General features: G+C 38.9%; 1 protein-coding gene across 18 annotated transcripts in view; it reads right to left on the bottom strand.

The window, feature by feature from the left end:
* LOC109683367 (ERC protein 2) overlaps window positions 1–18,826 on the bottom strand; it is a 998,591-nt gene that overhangs the window by 960,827 nt on the left and 18,938 nt on the right. For 16 of the 18 annotated variants that reach the window (XR_012436318.1, XR_012436316.1, XR_012436319.1 and 13 more), the window contains one exon: window positions 7,426–8,221. Coding sequence is in view for 13 of the 18 variants with exons in the window: in XM_074043977.1 (XP_073900078.1) it covers window positions 7,426–8,082 (657 nt within the window). In the remaining 5 variants the exon portion in view is untranslated. Of the gene's footprint in view, window positions 1–7,425; window positions 8,222–12,113; window positions 12,150–18,826 lie in introns of all 18 variants that reach the window. The other 2 variants (XM_074043978.1, XM_074043979.1) reach the window with 1 other exon arrangement.

Genomic DNA, 18,826 nt, shown 5'->3' on the forward strand with positions numbered 1-18,826 from the left:
AGAGGTTCTCACCTGTCTATGGAAAGCATTTAAAATTGTACTTCTGTCTAAGTAGGTCATCACCTAAGTCTGGACCAAAGTTCTTCCATCTGTTTGGAAAGGTAGAGAAAAGCTACACCTGAAGAGATAAGAAAGAGTGTTTCAAGATGAGGAAGATGAACTTTTTTTTTTGTCCTTGTAACATTTGGCCCTCCAAGTTATGTTGTGGTGCTAAACTACTTTATATTATTTAGTTCTAAATCCATGTGCCTCTATATCATCAGAGAAACACACACAAACAATCACATTTCAACTCAGAGTTGAAATGAACAAATTTAAGATGCAACATATAATTGAATAGAAGGCCCAACTAACAGGAACTTAAACAGCTAGAGATTTATTTTCTCACGTGACTAGAAGTTTGGAGGCAGGCCATTTCTGGTACTGGTGCAACTGCTCAGAGATAGCAAGGCATATGTCTTTGTGCTTGTCTTGGCCTTTATTTCATGGTTACAACATGGCTGACACAACTCCAGGCATCACATCAACACTCAAGACAAGAAAGGGAGGAAGAGCATTGCTGCTGACAGTTATAATATTGGTGATGGTTTAGGGTTATTGCAGCAATAGCTCCGTAATACATGTGTTTGGTGTAAGATTAAGTTTCATGGTTAAGTAAGATTGGGAAATTGCTGAGTTAAGCAAATTTAATAAATAACATTTAACTACAAGAGTTTGAACATTTCATATAGTGATATGCTGTATTCCTTTGTTAGGCCTGCCATAACAAAATACCACAAGCTGGGTAGTTTGGACAACATACTTTTATTGTCTCACAGTTTGGGAGGCTGGAAGTCTAAGATCAAGGTGTCAGCTGAGTTGGCTCCTTCTAAGGGAAGTCAGGAAAAGAACTGTTCCAGCCCTCTCTTCTTTGCTTTGACTATAAGGTCACCTTCTCCCTGTGTGTCTTCTCATCATGTTCCCTCTGAATTGTCTGTATCTGCATCCAAATTATCTATCTTAGCCCATTTCCTGTTGCTATAACAAAATACTTAGGGGCTAGATATGTTATGAAGAAAATGGGTTTATTTAGATCAGTTCTGAAGCTCCATTAGCATGGTGCCAGCATCTTCTTGGTTCTGTTGAGGGCTCCTCTGCACATGGCATCACATGGCAGAAGCATGGGCAAGAGTGACAGGGTACATGCAGAATAGACCAAAGTGCTAGGGGTAACCTTGCTTTATAACAACCTGCTCTCACAGTAACTAACCCAATCCCTTGAGATCCAGCTCACTCCTTTTTCCTCAAGACTGATTCCAGACAAAAGAGACCCAACCTAGTTCTTGAGAAAAAACACTACTATAATCCGTTCATGAGGGTGGAGCCCCCATGACCTAATTCCCTCTAAAAGGTCCACCACCTTTCAACACAGCTGCATTGTAGGTGAAGCTTCTAGCATATGAAACTTTAAGCAAAAAAAATATCCAAACCATAGCACATGGAAGTCCCACCCATAAACCTGAGGGGACCCAGCACTCCCAAGCTCACCACAAGGTGACAGACTGTTGCATTTCACTGTCAGCAGACAGCCTATCATGATGCACTAGCCCCACCAACTTCTCAATGGATAAAATTAATCCTATCACCCACTTCCAACTGGGATAACACAACATATCTCAAATCATAACTCAGAATCAAGTAAGTATTTCAGAACAGAGTGGAATGACCCCTGTTGAAATGGCCCCGCAGTTATACAGGTAAAAGAAATAATAAAAAATAATAATAAAGGTTAACACAGAAATGTGATCTCTCTCAACCTTTGCAAGTTTCATGCTCAAAATAAGAATTAATATATCATATGTTGAAACTAGATCAAAAACTAGTATTAACATTGATTTTGAGTAGATTCTTTCCTATTATGTTAAGCCAGAAATAGAAATTATCACATAACCATTGCTTAAAAGCTGTTAACATTCCCCAGACAGGTTTACTTACACTTCTTGGGTTACATTTCCCAATGACCTTGTCCCACTTCTGCACAAGATGAGTAAATATTAGATCTAGCACAGTCTCCTAGTATGTGATGCTATTTATATCCATGCAAAGTCCTGGCTAGCCACACACAACCTAGGGAAATATCTAAAAATTGCTTTAAGTGTACCTCATTTGAAGGGAAAAAAGCAATTAAAAATCAAAATTAATAGTTGCACAAAATATACAGGAATATGAAAAGTCAATAACTTTTATGCACCAAATTTCAAGATACAAATCCTATGGACTTTTTATTTCTTTTCTAATGTGGGGTCTTGCTATGGTATCCAGGCTAGTCTTGAATTCATGGGTTGAAGTGAACCTCCAATTTCAGCCTCCCAAGCATCTGGGACTAAAGGTGAGTGCCACTGCATCTGCCTTTTATAAACTTTTTGAAAATTTATTCTTAACTATGCTTTCTCTCTCTCATCTCCATTGCACTGGTAAATAGAATGGAGCTATGAAAAAAAGACAAGCCTATAGAGAAAATGAGTCACTTCACTTCCTTGTAGTCCCATCCAGCCCCACCCTCTTACAACCCCTATCACAAAGTCTTGAAGAGGGTGCCTCAAGTGGCAGCAGAACACTACTGATCAACATCTTTTTGGGGGGTGGTACTGGGGTTTGAACTCAGGGCCTTGCACTTACTAGACAGGTGCTCTACTATGTGAGGCCATGCCCCTAGTTCATTATCAACATTTTAACTTCACCTCTCTGCAGATCAGACTACTGGTATGACAGTGAGAATATAAGCTATGGATTTATGTCATCCAAAAGACTAAGCTGTCCATAATACTGTGCTCTGCTCTCCTGTGATTCAAGAAAGTACATCCTAAGGTGAAAGCACAAGTGATAGCATGAAGATAATTCTGCATTCATTCACTCTGGCTTATACATGATTCCAAATTTTAGAACTGTGACTCTTAGCAGTGACAAATGTATTTATATCCATGCAGATCTGTGAGACTGAGAAGATCTCAGAAAGAAATGGGATTGGGGGGTGGGGGGAATAGGAATTAGGGAGTGGGTGGGACATCCATCTGGGAACTTGAGCATCAACCCTTTGCACATAAGAAATTGGTCCCGGCTACCTACCCACTGGCCCCCAAGGTTCCTGCACTTTCTGTAATACAAGGAGAGCTTTCAATATCTGGTATTAGGTTCAGTTCCCTTAGACAGAACCATGAGGACTTCAAAAATGACTACAAAGAAATTGATGCATGAAATCCCTCTCTATGCACTGTACATAACATGGGAAATGTCTGTGCTATTTAGCATTAAATTTATAGAACTATGAATTTCATATACAAGACCACTTGAGTTTCCTCACCTTCACCCTATAATGGGCTTACTTCCCATTTCTCTTCACATTGCTTTAGATCATCTGAATTTAGGTTAGTTAATTATCTAAATACACCCAGAAAAATTATATTTGCTGTTGTAGTCTCTGGTTGTTGTACATAAAAAACCACAATCAAATATCCTTTAACTCTTTTGTGTTCCTTTCTTCTATACAGAAAAAGCTTCTACCATAGTAAATTGTGATAAATTCTTGTGCTGTGGTTTAGATAAGTGTCCCTCAAATGTCCAAGTGTTAAAGGCTTGGTCCCCAGGATAGTACTATTGGAGATAGTGGGATCCTTAGGAGGGGCAGCCTTACAAGAGGTCCTTAGGTCATTGAAGGCATGCTTGTGAAGGGGACAAAGAGACTCTGGCCTCTGCCTCTCCTACCTTTGTTTTCTGATCATCAGGTGAGCAGTGTGCTCCTCCATGCTTTCCTCACCTTTGCAATACAGACGCCCACTAGAGGCCCAAAACAGTGGGTCCACCTAATCTTGGACTGGAACCTCCAAAACTAAATAGGACTTTTCTCTTCATAAGTTAGCTATCTCAGGAATTTTATTATAGTGACACAAAGCTAACACAGGTGGAAACCCTAAACAGCACAAAAACTATTATTATTTAGGAAAAACAAATAGGTTCCTAGGAATAAAACTTCTAATTAAACTAAATCACATTCTTAATCATTCCAGCAAAACTCGTCCTTTTTTTTCATCTAACATATATGAAGTACAACCTCCTATTATACTAAGATTCTATTCACAGCTTATCTTTAAGGAGGTAGTAACCAGAAAGTTCATATCATCTTTTGGCATGAAGTAGATTCAAACCTAAAACCCAGCCCTGCCACTTATTAATTGTGTAAACTTGGGTAAGTTATTTATCCTCTCTATATTTATGTTTTATCTATAAAATAAGAAAACTTCTAATACCTACCTTAGATGATAGATGCAAACACTAAAGATAATATACATACATCTCTAAGCACAATCCCCAGCACCTAGTATGCCCTCGACAGATAAATGTCTTGGTAACAGCAGAAATAGTAATAGAAACAGCAGCAACAGCACAAGTCTAGATTGTTCTCCAACCTTTATTTTATTGTTCTACTTTTTTGGCAAACATAAAAACCCCACAGATATGGGTGTAATCCCCCATATTTGTTTCTTCTCTCTTTCCCAGACACAGGAGAGGACTATACTTCCAACCCCCTTGAACTGTGCCACTTCTAGTCCAAAGAACTGAAGAGACAATGTGTCATCTCTAGGTACTCTTTTCCCTTGATGTAGCAACCCCTGAAGTTAGGCATCCAGATACAGAAAGCCTGGATCCTGTGTCACTGCATGGAGACTTGTTCTGGAGAGCCACTTGACCTGCTTCATACTTTAGGGGGCAGAGGGGAGAAATGGCCCAAACAATGTATGCACATATGAATAAATGAATAAAAAAAATAAATTTCTAAAATCTAAAAAAAAAAAAAAAAGGAAAGGAAAATACCTGAGGGTGTGACTCAAATGGTAGAATGCCTGCCTAGCAAGCATGAGCCCCTGAGTTCAAACCCCAGTACTGCCAAAAAGTAAAAGAAAGAAATAGCTTACGTGTGAAGCCACTGAAATTTGACATGTGTTGGGTGGGTACCGCAGCAAAACCTACCCTATCCTGAGCAACAGGTATGAATACACCTCTGAAAGGGATCCCAATATAATTCTAAGGGGGAAGAAAGGATACTTCAGGTTTTTTTAAAAACCAACTTGCTTCTTGTCAATCTTTTATTTTGTCAATCTTCATTTTGCAAGTAAATTGACTTTTCAAACTCTCCATGCTTCTTCCTCTTTTTATATTTTTTAACTTAAAAGAAAATAATTATACTTTGCCTATATATAGTATTAATAATATAGGGGTTTTCATGAGGTCAAATGTCCTGGCCACGTGTCACCTACAATATCCAAAGCATCCTGTGATCATTGTAGGGACAAGAACAGGAAGGGATATAGAAGTACCTTAAACATTCACTCACTTCTGGCTTATGAGACAGTTAAGAGGAACTACAGATATGACCTAACTCTCATGATGTACACAAAAGAATTAAAATGTTTTTACTAGGGCTGGTGGAGTGTCTCAAGTGGTAGAGCACCTACCTAGCAAGTCTGAGCCCCTGAGTTCAAACTGCCAAAAAGAAATAAAGAAATAAATGAAATGTTTTCACTAAGAGCAAAAAAAGTTTTGTGTGTCACTAAAATTACCAAAACATATTATTTATTTGCACCTGATTTCATCCATATTTTTTAATGTAATAGAAGATACTCTAGCACATTGTGTGAATTATAAGTAAGTATACATTTATAATTGGGCCTCTGTGTGCAAAAAATAAATTCAATGATAGAAGCATGAGATAAAAGTCATTTCGAGCTGACAGTTCAGGGAATAGCTTTCAAAACTTTGTGTCACAATTTTCATCATTGCTAAACTGCTTTGAACACTTTCTTTTAAAAAGGAGAACAATACAGAAGAGAGAGGAAATGCACATCATGGTAGCAGGTTCATAAGGAGTTCATGAACCAGCAAAGTCAGAATACAGAAGAATGGTAGTAAAGAGCATTAATCTGATTTAGGAGAGAAGAACAAAGTTTTCTGCTCCAACTAAAAAAATCACAATTCCACATGTGAAAACTAGCAATGACACTGTCAGATAATCAAAGGGATAAAGGGATTGCTTTCTACACAGAAAAGGAAGACACAAAGGGCAGATTTTTCTGCAACTTGCAAATGCTTCCTTCCACAGGTGCTTGGCTCCAAAGGAGTGGCAGCCAGAAAAACAGACCAGAGGATCAACAGATGACCCCCCAAAAGGCAGAGTGTATCATTAGGTGAACAGCAAGACCTCCTTTCAGAGAATCACTAGTTCAGCCAAGCTGGAATAATCTCAAATTTCTACAGGAAATTTAGGAATTCTTGAGCCATATGGCACAGAATCCTCTAGTCCCCATCTCTTAGTCCTTCTCTCACCACCAGTAAGAGGTGAAGATGGGATTTAAGGCCAGACACATCTGATTCCAAAGCCCTAGTGAAAATAGCAGTATTTAAGAAGGGTCTCACACAACAGGTAGGATTTGAAAAGGGATACTGGCTGGGATGAAAGGAAAACAGGGATGAGGGGTAATGAGGCAGCCAATAGTGGAAGGGAATAGTAAAAGAAAGGCATGGGGTGGGAAAGCCCATGTGTATACAGGGATCACCTGGGGGTGGTGTAGGTAGGTCAACTGTGGAAGGAGGGGGTGCAACATAAGGCTGGCAAAGCTGAACCAGGCCTTTCCAGTAGAAACTGCTGTAGACTTGGTCAAGGACGTACATTTCATTCTGGAGAAAATGAGTAACAGTGAGAGCTTTAAAGAAGGAAATAGCCTAACGGCAGGTAGACTTTGGGAAAATAATCTCACTAATCTTGCTATGACGTGGAAGATTGATCAGAGACGAGAAAGAAGGCACCTTGCACCTAAGAGATAATATTGAATGGATAAAGAAAGACCAAGTTAAAGTTGATTGTAAAAAAAAAGAAAAAGAAAATTGATTGTGCTTCTCTAACATGGAATCGACCCCATTCTACTCAACCCCATTTCATTCTAAGAAATAAAGCTGCTTGTTATTCAATAGCACCACCACCACCAACAATAAAACCAGTTCACCTGGTTTTCCACCAGGAAAACACGTTAATGTAAAGTGTTTACTCTTGCAGAGATTAACATTTTCCTCTTCTGTTCAGAGGGAGGATCATCTGAACTGCTGTTGCAACTGCTAAAAGAGAAAACAAAATTAACCAAGTATAAAAGTTAGCAACGAGGGATAATGCTCCCCCACCCACTTCTGCAATGCGAAAAGGTTATTGAAAAATAAGGAAATCACAAGCCATTAAGTCCTTTTTCCTATGTTTTCTCACAGCATCCAAGTCAAACATGTATTAAATTATAACCTTCTTGGTAGTGCCAAACTTTCTTCTGTACAGGTCCTGGAAGCAAAAGCAACAACTCCTCAGTGAGATGCTGAGGCTAAGAGACACTGTGATGAGTCATAACCTACCTGGTTTTCTTCATGAGAAACCCTCATCTGCTCCTTAAGGACAGACATTCGGGCTGCCTCTTCTTTCCTCAAGACTCTCTCCTTCTTAAGCTCGGGACTCCAGAAAGTCTTGATGCTGTTCATGGAGGAGCCCAGCTTGCTGTCCTTGATGTCTAGCTCTTTTCGGAGGAGGTCATTTTCTCTCTGGAGTTCCTTGAGCTGGGCTTGGAGATCTAACATTGTGCTATCTCTTACCTGCCTCAACATGGAGGGGACCTGGTGGTGGTGATGATGGGATGAGCTGCTCAGACCACCATGTTGATCGGTGTACGAAAGGACATCTGTGTGGGAAAGTCCAGCAGAAGCAATATTGGGACTACTCCCCATGGCTGTGACCCGGCCTCCATATACAGCCCGATTTGTGGCCCTGCCCAGAGTCATGGTGCCCTTTGGATAAGTTGTTGAAGCCACCCCCTCATGATCACTCAGGTACATGGGTCCAGACGTAGCATAGGCTGCATTCAGGGACTGGATATTCTCCATAGACAGAGTCTTGCCTGTTCCTCCCCCTCCCCCACTACTTGTTCTTCGGTGGCCCAAGCGAGGAGACCTTGGCAGACGAGGTGATCTGGAAGGACCACCTTCCAGATTGGTGACTGTCCTTGCACTTCCATACATTTTTGTTCTATTATGAGGTGCTTCTGAAGAGAAGAAAAGCTATGCTAAATTGAGGTTTAAGACAATATTTCCACTGTTGGCAGAATTTTCACTGCATCCTTTTCAGAGTCTGTACCAGGTGATGACTCCAATCAGAGATCTGCAAAATGAGAAAAATGATCATTATAAACAAACTTCTTTAGAACTCTGACTATAACTGCTTTGCATTTTAATCATATAGACAGGTGAGTGATGATAATGGTAGGTGAACAGTAGACAGACATACAAGTAAACTGATAGTCACAGTCACCATGTTCATTTAAAAAGAACCCAAAACATTACTTACTATATGTAAACTTCTAAAAGAAAGTCTCCCCGTCCTGCCCTCAAAGTCCAAAGTTCTCAAAGTAAAAATTAAATTCTTTATTCCTTAGGAAAAAGAAGTTCTCCATTTTGGTTTGTGCTAAGTTAAGAGATGGGACCTCCAAAAATATCATCATGGAATTCCCCCATTACAGAGAATTTAGCAGTAAAATAATCCATCCATAGGGATGTGACTTCCATATAAATGTGGCTTGACAATGACTCTGAGAAGCTGTTGCTTCCTGGAATGTCAAATATCTAACAAAGCATGTTGTTACTTTCCCTTCCTGTATGCACTACATATATCACTATTCATCACAGTCCTCTTCCCACTACATACCTTAACCCAACAATCAATGGCACTCACATATGAGTTGGAGTCTACTGGCCATCTTAGAACTAATCAAAAAACAAATGATTCAACCACTACCTATATGTCTGGCCAGATTCTCAGTGCTATCACCAGGAGAAACAACAATCCTATCTGTTTCTCCTTTCACACACATCTTCCAGGCTGGTCATTTGAGAATTATTTTCCCTATTGCTGACCTTAATCTTCATATTAACCTCTTCCCACCTGTACAGAAATAGCACAGGGGAATAATACAGCATGTTGAGAGTTTCTGGTACCATAATCCCTCAAGAAAAGTAGTAGAAGCTCCCTATCATGATGACTCAAGTTTATTAATACAGATTTTATGTAGCCAGAACCTCAGGATTGTGATTATCCCTTCAACATAATGCCCTAGTAGAGTGCACTATGGCCTCTTGCTTTTCTTCTTAAGTTGTCTTTAGTATGCTTTCTTTTTCCTCAGCTTTACAACATAAGAGAACATATCCTGGGGAGGGGCAAACTGAGGTTGAAATCTCCACTCCAACTTGTTGAGTGACTTTAGGCAAATTATTTAATGTTATGAGCTTCTGTTCTCCAATCAATAAAATGTGAGTAATATTGCATAACTCATAGTATTATAAGAAATAAAATGATGTTTATAGAACACCTAGCTTAGTGCCTAACAGAATAGTCAATAAGCAGTTTTTGTTTTTAGTCTCAATGAGATAAATACTTTAAAGGCAATACACAGGAACATCTTTTATTTTCATATGCCTATCATTCAGCTCTTCTCCCCACTTCTGTACACACTTTCTAATAATAGAATCTCTATTTTCTTTAAAGAATTATTTCTAAACCCTTACAGTTCATAAATATTAGGCAAGACTGACTCCCTCGCTTCATCCTGTATGGTGCCAGGGGTGAAAACATAAGTCAAGCCTGGCCCCAATTCATATTCCCTTCCAGACATGGTATCTTGTTGAGGAATGGGTGTGAGAGAGACTCACATTGGTCCAAAAAGACTCCATATCATGACTTTAGGTGGAACACCTAAGAAGGATAAGCCCTTTTCAGCTCGAATTATTTGATTTCAAGATGGATTTCTGAGTACTACCATGTGGAAAGGACCTGAGAGTGAAGCTAGTCCAAAAGGAAGCAGAACTGCACTTTGAAGAGTGTGACGCCAAGCCAGGTGACATCATTTGATACTCTGAATCAAATGAAGTCATTGAAGCTTCATCTATCCCCAGGCCTTTTATTTATATAACATATATCAGGTAGGCTGACAGCATTAATGGCCTAAATTCTTCACCCCTTTTTAAAATTTTTTTTTCCAGTAATGGGGATTGAACTCAGGACCTCACTATACCACTACAGCCATGCCCCCAGTAGTCCTTCTGGTTTGTTTTTCAGATAGGGCCTTGTTAACTTTTCCTAGGCTGGCCTTAGATAACAATCCTTCTACCTCCACCTCCCAAGAAGCATTAAGATATTACCAATGATGGGGTTCCAAGAGGTTTCATTTTCTTACTTTTGTTATTTGCATGCTATGAATAGAAGCCTAAGTAGGAGGATCACAGCCCAGATCCACCCAGGCAAAAAACCTGAGACCCTACCCGAAAAATAACCAAAGCAACAAAGGATTGAAGGACATAGCTCAAGTACTAGAGTGCCTGCCCAGAAAACACAAGGCCCTAATTTCAAATCATATATATATATATAAAGAAATTTGGCGGGGGGGGGGGGGGGGGGGGAGGGGAGTTGTAATTCCAACACTTAAATTAATTTGTTATCTTTATTATGCTTAGAATCTAGGTATTTGTGTCTTCACTGGGCCACAACTTACAGCATTTTGTCTTCCTGAAAATAACCAAATGTAATTTGTCCTCCCCCATCTCCTCCCCTTGCATATAGAGAAAGGCAATTCTGATGTCTCTGGTTAGAATGAGGTCTTTCTCACAAATGCCATAAAATTTGCACACAGACTTAATCCTCAGTAATTTTACCAGGCCAGCTGGCCAACACTTTGGAGAATTACAACAACAAACAAGCAAAAAGTAAGTTTGTCCCTTTTGGAAGAACACACACACACACACATAACATACATTAACACATAACATGCATGATATATTAATCTTGTTTGAAATAATGTTTCTTTATATAAAGAAATGTACAGAATTGGATGTGGTGGTATAAGCCTGTAATTCCAGCACTCCAGGAAGCTGTAGTAGGAGAACTGAGAGTCCAAGGCCAGCCTGGGCTACAGAAAAAGACCCTGTCTCAAAAAAAAAAAAAAAAATGCACATATTGACACTGGCCACAGTTTCCTTGGGCTATCCTTATCTCAGTTTAGTATTAGATTTGTGCTATCATAGAATAGATAATGAAGCTTTTCATTTTTCATGTGTCCTGGAATAGTTAACATAACACCAGTCTTTCCCATTTCTGTATGTTTCATAGAACACTGATTGATCTATTTTGGTTTGCTATCTATTTGGTGTTTATTATTACTAAATTTTTTCTCTAATGTCTATTCCATCTAATTTTTTCAGTCCTTTCAATACTGCTATATATACCTTTTCTTAAATTTTTTAAAAACCATCTCCCCCACTTATGTCCTCATCTCATTCCTAATGCATTTTTCTTTTTGTCTTGATAACAATGTGATAAATGTTTGTCTCTTTTCTTAGTGTTTTAAAGGTATAAAGCTTTTGGTCACCTTTTCAAACAAATGAATACAGGCTACATATTCCAAGGTTGTATATATAAAACAGTTACTGTAATTTTTAAATACCTTGCTGTTTTTCATTTGAACTGTTTTTCTATCCCAATGATTATCTGGAAGGGTATATTTAAATGTCAAAGTGGATATAAATTTGGGGGTAAAATTATATAGGTCAAACTTTATAGCTTTGGAATCTGATTTAACACCCTTTCTATTTTTTTTTTTTTAATCTGTCAAGGCTTTTTTTTCTTTTCTTTAATTTTTTTTTTTTTTTTTTTTTTTGGTTGTACTGGAGTTTGAGCTCAGGGCCTCACACTTGCTAAGCAGGCGGTCTACCACTTGAGTCACTCCACCAGCCTTTTTTTGTGATGGATTTTTTTCAAGATAGGGTCTCAGAACTATTTGCCAAGGGCTGGTTTCCAACCACAATCCTTCTGATCTCTGCCTTCTGGGTAGCTAGGATTACAGGTGTGAGCCACAGTGCCCAGCCATCAATTCTAATTGGCCTAAGTTTCCTTAATTATTAAGGCAAGTAATAGATTGTTTTAGAAAATACAGATAAGGTTAAAGAAAACATTCAATCCTGTCACTCAAAGACAACCTCTAGAGCTCAAGAGGAAGAGCACTTACCTAACAAGCTCAAGGTCCTGAAAGCAAACCTCAGTACTGCCAAAAAAAAAAAAACAACCTCTATTAACAAACTGATGCTGCTTCCAATTCCTTTTAAATGAGTGCATGTGTTCATATGATTTTAGATAAAACCAGCATTATATTCTATATAATGTCTTGTACTCTCTTTTTCTCATTCTTCAATGTTATATTGTTAACATCATCTCCTTTTCCGCTGACTGCTCTATCACACCCTCCCCATCACAATGGACTGAAACCTCTGACAAGGTGAGCCAAAATAAAGAATTCTTCCCTTTACATTTTTCTCTCAGGTATTTTGGTCACATTGATGCAAACTGACTAACACAGAAGTCCAAGCTATCCTGTTGGAAAGAGAAACAACACAGAACAGTCCTGGAAAAAAGGAGACATGTAAAGAGATAGGTCACAGGAATAAGAACCAAAGTACCCCAATAGCCAGCTCTAAGATACCAGCAAAGTAAGAAAAGCCATCCTGAACCTTCCATCCCAGCTCAGCTGCCATCTAAGATCAGCTCCGTGAGTGGTGGGAAATAATAGGTGTTGTTTAAAGCCCCCAGAATTTGGGGGATTTTTGTTATACATCAAAAGACCAGAAACAGACAATGTTTCCCTGAATGGTTATCTAATCATTTATTTAATCAATAACCTATTAAAGGCACAAAGGTTATTTGTTGTTAAAATAGAAATATGATAATACTGTGATTGACAATGTTTTACAATATTTCGATTGAAAAAGATTTTACTGATTAATATTCTAATTGATAAAGTTCTTATTACTTCCCTAGGATAAAGTTCTAATGAATTATAACATCAAAATTAAACATCTTTACCCTTGACTATTTTTCTTCCATAGCCTCTGCTCTTTATTCTCAACAATCCTGGAAGCCCCCATCTCTTTTTTTTTTTTTTTTTTCCTGACCTAGAGCATCAACTTTATTTTTTTTTTCATTTTTCTTTTATTATTCATATGTGCATACAAGGCTTGGTTCATTTCTCCCCCCTGCCCCCACCCCCTCCCTTACCACCCACTCGGCCTCCTCCCTCTTCCCCCCCACCCCCTCAAGACCCAGCAGAAACTATTTTGCCCTTATTTCTAATTTTGTTGTAGAGAGAGTATAAGCAATAATAGGAAGGAACAAGGGTTTTTGCTGGTTGAGATAAGGATAGCTATACAGGGCATTGACTCACATTGATTTCCTGTGCGTGGGTGTTACCTTCTAGGTTAATTCTTTTTGATCTAACCTTTTCTCTAGTACCTGTTCCCCTTTTCCTATTGGCCTCAGTTGCTTTAAGGTATCTGAAGCCCCCATCTCTTGTGAGGTTACTAAATATCTTTGAATTACCAAACTCAGGATTTCAGTACTCCATATTTAGTAAAAACATCCAAAGAATTAATTATTTAGTGCCAAAGGTGTGCAACTCCAGCTCAGCTTTCAGTCAGTACTTTCTGAACAGTTTGGCAAATGTTTGGATTAACAAGTTGGATGGGAATTTGATTTTACACCAACCTGTTTCAGAGACATTAGAACACTAGACTGTACTGGTGATGATCCCCCAAATGAGATGATGTAAGTTCTCCCAAGTTTACTTGACAATAAACTTTTCCCTTCAGGATATCTAAAAAGAATTTCACAAAACATTCAGATTAATTCATGCGATGAAGTTTTAATTCATCTCAGAAGTTTTTTTCTGAGATGCAATAATTATTTTTTAAGCAACTGTTTAATTCTCAGAGTTGAATGCTACAGATAGAGCAGTGATTGAGATAAGAAACAGCTTCTGTCTACGGGAAATTTACTCCCCAGAATAGACTTTCTCAAACAGCACTTTCTTCATCTCAGATCCAATAGGGTTTGAGGAGAAGATGATTGCAGGAGCTAGGTACTATTTTAAGGATGGGGACATGAAATTGACTCCTCCCAAAAAAACTAGCTTTGACTTCTAGCAGGGAAAAACAAAAGATAAAAATGATGACTGGATATGATCAATGCATATTCCACATATATATGAGAACGTCATAATGAAACCCATTATTTTATATAATTAATATATGCTAATATAAAAAATAAAAATAAAATTTTTTAAATGACTGGTTGGACTTTGATCCCAATATACCAAGAAATAAATATAATTCTCTATTTATTTTTCAAACCTCAGTGAAGAAACCAAAATCAAAAGGAAAACCAGTCTGCCATCAGCAGCCTATGTCAAGCAGCTGAGGAAACAAGTTGGTGCTTAAATCACCAGATCACACTGGACAAATGTTATGTACAATCCCATAGAATTTATCAAAATGATAACACAATAATTTTTTCATCACTATACATCTGCTTCTTAACAATAATTTTAATTAGCTACCTCACCAAACACTTTATTTGGAAATAAGTTTCTTCCAAATTTTTAAAAAGCAAAGATGTTTTCCTGGGACCATTTCACCCTTAAAGCTGCTGCACATAGAGCGAAGTCAATCTCATAGAAGAGGTACCAGTTCAGCCAACAAAGGAAGCCAAGAGCAGGCTCCTCTGCCTATCCCCTCCCCTAAGCCTCATGATTCCTACCTGTTCTACTGAGTCACTCACACCCCCCCACCCTCCACCCAGCTGTGTTTAAGTTCCCTGGAGTATTTTAGGTACTTGTTTTGACACTCAGGCTTTTTTTGGTTGTTGTCTCCTAATTTCTTGTCTACCCTGATTTTTTTTTTTTTAATTCTCTAAAATGAATCTCTGAGAAAGAACAAAATGATCAGCCAGGCACCGGTGGCTCACCCTATAATCCTAGCTATTTGGGAAGCTGAGATTGGGAGGATAGCAGTTCCAAGCCAGCCTGGGCAAAAATGTTAGCAAGACCCCCATCTCAATGGAAAAAAGATGGGTGTGGTGGTATGCACCTCTCATCCCAGGAACAATGGAAAGTGTAAAAGGATCAAAGTCCAGGCTGTCTTGGGCAAAAAAGCCCTTTCTTCAAAAATAATCAGAGAAAAGAGGGTGGAGGTATGGTTCAAGTGGTAAAGTGCCAGCCAAGCAAGCAGGGAGCCCTGAATTCAAACCCCAAGACTACCAAAAAAAAAAAAATCAACTTTATTCAGTAATCAACAATGTAACAATAATGTCTTCTACTTCCCATTACTGGCTTCAAGAAGACCATTTTTAAGCTTTTCCATTCGCCTCTAAATGCATTTTAGGAAATAAGGTAGCAGTTAAGATCTTAATGTCTTAAATACAGTTCCATCACTAGACTTTCTTATAAACTCTTTACAACTCTTAAAAATACCTGTTATATAGATATTTATGTTATGTAACACAAAGAAAGATAAATTATTAATTAGATCAAACTGTGCAAAAGCAAATATTGCTGACATCAAAGAAATTATGACACCAAAGAAATTTGTTGCACAACACCTTTTACTCTAAAAGCATTTCATGAATAAAATTCAAAGACCATGGGTAAATTCCATTTAGGCTCAAACAAAATAAAAGATGTTTTCATGAACCTATGAGAATGCTGTCTCTAATTGCATATGGATTCATAAATAAAATATGCACTCATCCACTCACTCTCTTAAAAGGTTTAGGGACTCTTGAACTGAAAGCTCAGGGGAAAAGGGCTGGGGAGAGCCTTGATTCCTGTCCACCTCGAGTATCTCAGACCATCATGGTCCCAGATGGTCTATTTTAAGACAAGAGCACTTCCTGCTATCTGCTGTAAATTAGGTTAAGTTTATTTCTACGGATTTCAGCCACAGCCCATCACCTGAACCCTGCTGACAGACCATGTGAGCTGAGATCATCAGTATCTCCCAAGATTTAGCCAACTTAAAATATCTCTTTTTTTCTGATCAGCCTCCCCAACTTTTTAAAAATTCTGTGTCACAGATTACATTTAATGTTAAAAACCTTTCTATAGGGAAACATGGTACAGACAGATCTCAAGCACAAAGCGACTGACCAGGAGCCAGCTGCTGCCTGCAGATGCGTTGGGTACGGTCAGCAGTGTTGCTTAGAATTTTGATCTAGTTGCCAACATAGAAAGATATAGACATTTCACATTAAAATCCAGATTCTGCAAAAAACACATGAAAAAGTGCTCACCATCTCTAGCAATAAAGGAAATGCACATTAAAACCACACTAAGATTCCACCTCACCCCTATTAGAATAGCCATCATTAGCAACACCACTAACAACAGGTGTTGGCGAGGATGCGGGGAAAAAGGAACCCTCTTACACTGTTGGTGGGAATGTAAACTAGTACAACCACTCTGGAAAAAAATTTGGAGGCTACTTAAAATGCTAAACATTGATCTACCAATTGATCCAGCAATACCACTCTTGGGGATATACACAAAAGACTGTGACACAGGTTACTCCAGAGGCACCTGCACACCCATGTTTATTGCAGCACTATTCACAATAACCAAGTTATGGAAACAGCCAAGATGCCCCAGCACTGATGAATGGATTAAGAAAATGTGGTATCTATACACAATGGAATTTTATGCAGCCATGAAGAAGAACGAAATGTTATCATTCGCTGGTAAATGGATGGAATTGGAGAATATCATTCTGAGTGAGGTTAGCCTGGCCCAAAAGACCAAAAATCGTATGTTCTCCCTCATATGTGGACATTAGATCAAGGGCAAACACAAGGGGATTGGACTTTGAGCACATGATAAATCAAGAGCACACAAGGGAGGGGTGAGGATAGGTAAGACACCTAAAAAATTAGCTAGCATTTGATGCCCTTAACGCAGAGAAACTAAAGCAGATACCTTAAAAGCAACTGAGGCCAATAGGAAAAGGGGACCAGGAACTAGAGAAAAGGTTAGATCAAAAAGAATTAACCTAGAAGGTAACACCCACGCACAGGAAATCAATGTGAGTCAATGCCCTGTATAGCTATCCTTATCTCAACCAGCAAAAACCCTTGTTCCTTCCTATTATTGCTTATACTCTCTCTACAACAAAATTAGAAATAAGGGCAAAATAGTTTCTGCTGGGTATTGAGGTGGGGGGAGAGGGAGGGGGTGGAGTGGGTGGTAAGGGAGGGGGTGGGGGCAGGGGGGAGAAATGAACCAAGCCTTGTATGCACATATGAATAATAAAAGAAAAAAAAAGAATTAACCTAGAAGGTAACACACATGCACAGGAAATTACTGTGAGTCAACTCCCTGTATAGCTATCTTTATCTCAACTAGCAAAAACCCTTGTTCCTTCCTATTATTGCTTATACTCTCTCTACAACAAAATTAGAGATAAGGGCAGAATAGTTTCTGCCAGGTATCGAGGGCGTGGGGGGTAGAAGGAGGGGGAGGAGTGGGTGGTAAGGGAGGGGGTGGGGGCAGGGGGCAGAAATGACCCAAGCATTGTATGCTACCAGCATACAGAAGGGACCATATTGGACATCTGTAAAGGCTTTACATATGCAGAAGATCAGCCTCAACAGTGACACCTTGTGGCATCAAGATGCAATCAGGCAGTGGACTGGTGGGACAGACCCATCCCTCACTTTGGGACTATGTAAGCCAGAAGGGGCATGAGAGAGGCAAGGAGAGAAGGGGTGGCTGTTGGAGGAACATGAACTTCTACATAAATTGGCAGGTGGGTTCCAGCATCTGGGGTTTAATATGGATACATGAAATGGGAAACAAGATCATGGAATGTGGGGTTTTTTTTCCTTTTTTTAATATATCTGTTCTTATTTTTTTAATTAAAGTATAACATATATATGATTTTTGGCAGTACTGGGGTTTGAGTTCAGGGCATTGCACTTGCTAAGCAAGCACTCTACTACTTGAGCCGCACCTCCTGCCCTTTTTGCTTCAGGCTACTTTTCAAATGACAGACACCCATCATCACACCCAGTTTGTTTTGTTGAGAAGGGGTCTCACTGACTTTTTGCCCAGGCTGGCCTGGAAACTTGTTCCTCCCAATCTTCACCTCTTGAGTAGCTGGGATAACAGATGCAAGCCACCACACCTGGCCAAAGTAAATCATAATTGTACATACTGATTAATTTTTATAGAAAGCATACCTGTGTTACTACTGACAAAATCAGAACTTATAATATTGTCAGCATCCCAAAGCCAACAGTGTACAATAATCCATAGATGACCTAAAAACTCTTTCATACCTGGTGATTTAATAGTAAGTTGTGTGATTGCTTGTTGGATTCTCTCATCCCTCCTATCGTAAACCCCTACAGTGTATCTTGGGTTTTAATAGTCATTCTAACATTGTGGCACCCAAGGCAAGAGTACAAATGCAGGCCTAAGAACCACATGTCTATACATTTTAAAGTTATCCAATGAGCTAACAAACTCAATGCAAATAAAATATTTTGTCACTTTTACCTTGACAAATGTAAAAGTTGGAAGAGTGAGGTTTGAGATTTGAATTCGAATTCTTAGACTCTTTAAGAGTTCTAGCCAAAACATGGTGGCAAAAGGAAGGCTTGCCCCAGTCAATACCTTCTTCGGATGCTTCACACATGAATGCTGTAGCTTGCACTAAGCTATCCGCACCTATAACAGAAGCCAACAACTTTCTGCAAAAGACCAAATAATAATGTATTTCAGGTTTTGTGGGCCACCCAGTCTCTGTCACAACTGCCAGACTCTGCCATTTAGTACAAAAGCTGCCATAGACAATTTATAGACAAATGGGCATGACTATGTTCCAATTAAACTTTATATGA

The sequence above is a fragment of the Castor canadensis genome, chromosome 10 (assembly GCF_047511655.1).
Source record: "Castor canadensis chromosome 10, mCasCan1.hap1v2, whole genome shotgun sequence".
In the NCBI taxonomy this organism is placed as follows: domain Eukaryota; kingdom Metazoa; phylum Chordata; class Mammalia; order Rodentia; family Castoridae; genus Castor; species Castor canadensis.